Consider the following 4,498-nt stretch of genomic DNA (forward strand, 5'->3'; position numbering starts at 1 on the left):
ATAGATAATACTTGTATTTCCATATAAAAATAGCCCTCTCTTTTTTCTCTTCAGCATTCAGCTTGTTGTGCTTACTTGCTGCCAGGTTTTCACAAAGGTAGTGGTTGAGGTAAGTCATTCAGTATGTAGCCTTGTAACTTGAGATTTGGCCTTTCCTTGAATTTTAAATTTCTAGTCAAGAGAGACCAGATGTAAAGGTCCATCACCTCTAAAATAAGCCCTGGTCTTTTACAAATTGTCTATCTAAACCCAGGCTGTCAGATTTAGCCCTTAGAATCCTGTTAGGAAACACCTCTAACTTCTGGGATCTTTCAACATGTAACCACCCAGGATGGCCAGATTGACATCACCCGTTCCCATCTTTTTACTCCTTTAAATGCTGACCTCCACCAAGTTGAACGATCTGCTTTCACACCCTGCCAAAAGGAGCTGAAGGTAGTTGATGGAGCCCCACACTTTTTGAAGAATATGTTCTGTGAAAGCTGAGAGGTGCTACTTGTTGCTTAGGGGAGAGACACAGAGGTCAGAAGCCTTCACTTATGCAATCATTCTGCACTTGGAAAGCCTGAGGAAATCATGTCTGGGATGCACCTTATGTGATCATTCACAGGATGGTCTTTTGATTTGAGTTGCAGTGGCAGGTGGGGGTGAAGAAGTAATTAGAACATTTTGTAAATTCTGAACAGATTTTTAAGACTCTGAAATTGGTTTTGGAGCTACTCTTGATTTCTAGATATGATGTAGAATGGACCTCTGAATTCAGAGGATTTTAGTGATACCCTCAGGTAGCCTCTGAAGAGAGAGGGTTAAAATAGTGGTTGCCTGGATTTTCTAATTGCATCTATGGATTGTGTAATGAAAATGTTAAGTTTGCATATGAAATGCAGAGTCCTGAGTGGGGGCCGATGCTCTAAGTGACAGGACTGTGGAATTTAATTCACAAGAATACTATTTTGCTTTGTTGGATAGCTTAGTCATTTGACAGTTAGAGGTTGTCCATAATAACCAATTATGTAGGAGGGAAAATTCTATTTTGAAATGAGTCTAACTTGGGTGAAATTTTTCCTGAGATTTGCATGTTGTCTGCCTACCTTGAAAATATCTGTTTATTAATTATATTCCACACCTGTCCACTTTTAAAACCAGCTCAGCATCTCTCAGTGTGGCCAAAAAACACTAGTTCTTGGGAGGTACTTAGATGTTTCTAGGAAAAAAAAAAAACCTACTTTGTGTCCTAATAAGTTTAGGAAGTACCAAGGTAAACAAAATGAATCAGGTTTCTTGGTACTTCTCAGTGCCTTTGAAATGTTTGATCACAGAACCTATTTTCCCTGGATGTCTCCTCAAAGTAGTGTTCCATCGAATATATTTCAAGAAGCCCTGTATCATATTATTTCTAAGTACTCTGAGCACTGCTCTTCCTTCTTTAATAGCTTCTCAGATAGCCTAACCCTACCTAAAAAAAACCATGCATGGCCATTTTAAGTATGGGTTTTCTTGTGTGTGTTTTTTTAAACAAAAGTAACAGGACCATGGAATTTAATTCACAAGAATACTATTTTGCTTTGTTGGATAGCTTAGTCATTCAGCCATTTAGAGGTTGTCAGTAATACCAAATGATATGGGAGGGCAAATTATATTTCAAAATGGGTTGTGTTTTTATTTTTAAACAAAAGACAGAAAAAACAAGAAAACCCATACTTAAAACAGCCATGCAATCTTCTTTGCAAATTTGGAAGATATTATATTTGCACACACACATGAACACACACACGCTATCCTTTTTTCTAAATTTACCCTTCTCCAACTAAAACAAGATTTAGCAACAGATGTGGAAGTGCACACAGAACTGTACTTTTTGTCTAGCACATGTGTCAGTGGGCAAACTGCATTAAAACAGAGGTATATAAATTCCTCATTTTTTGCCCATTTCCTTTCTGTGCCATGGATTTCTTTCTTTCTTTCTTTTAAATTACAATATTTGCATTCTCAAGACAGTTCTGAGATCTGTTTAAATAATATTTTCTGGCAAAGAAAAGATTGTATCCTTTGTTCAATAACTTCACAAACAAAATGTATTTCAGAGGTTGAAAATAGCTGAGTTGGTATGGATTTGATGTATTAGAATTGTGGTGCAGGATAAGAGGGTGAGAATTTGTGGATTTCAAATTTAATGTTCCTATTTTAATTATATTTATTTTAGATTCATGATGCTACCTTTCATCCAGGCAACTCCATTATGATATTTGAATATTTTAATTCCCTACTCTTTAGATGTAACTGAAATATGTTTCCCAGTAGACCTCAAGCACTAAGTATATGCACATCCTGGCTCAAGGCTCTGAAGAGCTGGGCCCTGTCTCTGAGTCTTCTCTTTTGCCACCACATCTGCTGACGCCACTCCACATGGAACTTGGTTAGCAGTTTCAGTTCATTTCACTGCTCCAATTTCAATTTGTTTTGGTTGTCCAGAAACACTCACCTCTCTTTTTTAATTGATGAAATTTCTTGTTATTATTTTTAAAATGTTTTTAGAACTTCTTGAATATTAGGTAAACCTAATTCAAGATATATTATTCAAGAATATGCTATTGGTTTTATGGTTTTTAAAATGAACTATAATCCACCATTGAGTGGATTATTAAAGCACCCTTTTAGACACTCTTGCTTCTGTGAGTCACAGGACATTTCAGTATGTTGACTGCTGTAATATTTAGTTTCACAAGTCTCCCCTCAGTAATGATGATTACCAAACTCCTTAATTACCAAAATTATTATATATATGAAATCTAACATTTAGGTATACTTTCTTTCCACCTCTCCACCATCCCTCTCTGTTTCCCCAACATAGAGACTTATTTATTTATTTATTTTTTTAAAGATGACTGGTAAGGGGATCTCAACCCTTGGCTTGGTGTTGTCAGCACCACGCTCAGCCAGTGAGCAAACCGGCCATCCCTATATAGGATCCAAACCCGTGGCCTTGGTGTTATTTATCAGCACCGCACTCTACCGAGTGAGCCACGGGCCGGCCTTAGAGACTTATTTTTGAAAAGCTTATTTTCTTGACTCGTGGATGTTAAAAATATAGTAAACTCCACACCTCATGCTCTGTGTAATTGGTCTTTTGGTATCCTTGAGCAATGATGAGGATGTGTTCCACAGAATGGTTTTACTGAAAGTTACTCTTTGAATCAATATGGCATAATGGGTGTGCTTAAAGGGTCTTTTAGTGAGTGCTTTTATCAACCAGTTACTTCACAAGTATGCCTTTATAAGCATATGGTTTGGAAGTATAGGGAATAAGATAGCTAGTAGGAAACACTGCAAAATGTGATGTAAATTAAGAGCCTGCTAGTTTGTCTCTAGAGAATACAGGCTAAGCCAGACTATATAGCACTATATGGGCAGAGCTAGTTTATGAATGGAAGCATGGCATTCACACTGACTGTCCAGTCAGGTTCCTTCTTCATAGGCTATATTTCAGTTTTTATTCAAAGCATGTTGACTTAAGAAGCCTTCTAGTGTATTATAGATACATAAAAATGACTTGTCTGTAGGCACATAGACATATTTTGCTTTAGGAAAATCCCTTTGCAAAGCTTATAGAGGCTAGCATTAAGCCTTAAATACTTTAATGCAGGCAATTCATTGCTTTAAGTAATACAAAAGGATTTTTTTTCATTTAAAAAGAATTTCTGATTTAGGAGAGAATTGTAATTAATAATGAGTATTATGATCAAAGCCTATATATATATATATCACTTTTTAAATTTTCAAAGAGCTAATCACTTAGGGATGGTTCAAATACATGTATATAGAGTTTCCCGGGAGAGAGGAGAGCTGGAGCAGGAGCGGAGTGGAGCACAGTCCTGCAAGCATCAGCTCCAACATCCAACCCGTGGTTGCAGGTGTGTGGGAGATCCATCACCTCTCAGCTTTCCAAAGTGTTGGAACTTCCACCTGAAAACTTGATCAAGTCAATATCTGCAGTTCCAATTTCCAAATAAAGAAGAAGTAGCTGATTTTCAGCTTTCTGTGGATTCTTTATTGGAAAACAACAATGACCATTCACGACCAGATATTCAAGTTCAAGCCGAGAGATTGGCAGAGAAGCTAAAATGTGATACAGTGGTGAGCGAAATCAGCACTAGTCAAGGGACTGTAAATTTTAAAATAAACAGAGAACTGTTAACAAAGACAGTGCTACAACAAGTACTTGAAGATGGCCCAAAATACGGATTAAAAAGTGAACTTTTCTCTGATCTTCCCCAGAAGAAGATTGTGGTCGAATTCAGTTCACCTAATGTTGCCAAAAAATTTCATGTTGGACATTTGCGTTCTACCATCATAGGAAATTTTATAGCAAATCTCAAAGAAGCTTTAGGACATCAAGTAACAAGAATAAATTACCTTGGAGATTGGGGCATGCAGTTTGGTCTCCTGGGAACTGGCTTCCAACTATTTGGCTATGAAGAAAAACTCCAGTCCAATCCTT

The 4,498-nt window shown here is 37.1% G+C and overlaps 1 protein-coding gene across 1 annotated transcript in view; it reads left to right on the top strand.

Annotated features, from left to right (window-relative positions):
• LOC103610354 (lysophosphatidylcholine acyltransferase 2-like) overlaps positions 1-4,395 on the top strand; it is a gene marked incomplete at both ends in the record, with an annotated part of 31,986 nt that extends 27,591 nt beyond the window's left edge. The window contains 2 exons of the mRNA XM_008594539.1: positions 55-109; positions 4,276-4,395. Coding sequence (XP_008592761.1) covers positions 55-109; positions 4,276-4,395 — 175 coding nt within the window. The remainder of the gene's footprint in view (positions 1-54; positions 110-4,275) is intronic.
• Positions 4,396-4,498: the final 103 nt, after the last annotated feature.

This window comes from Galeopterus variegatus, unplaced genomic scaffold (genome assembly GCF_000696425.1).
Source record: "Galeopterus variegatus unplaced genomic scaffold, G_variegatus-3.0.2 Scaffold10988, whole genome shotgun sequence".
Lineage (NCBI taxonomy): Eukaryota > Metazoa > Chordata > Mammalia > Dermoptera > Cynocephalidae > Galeopterus > Galeopterus variegatus.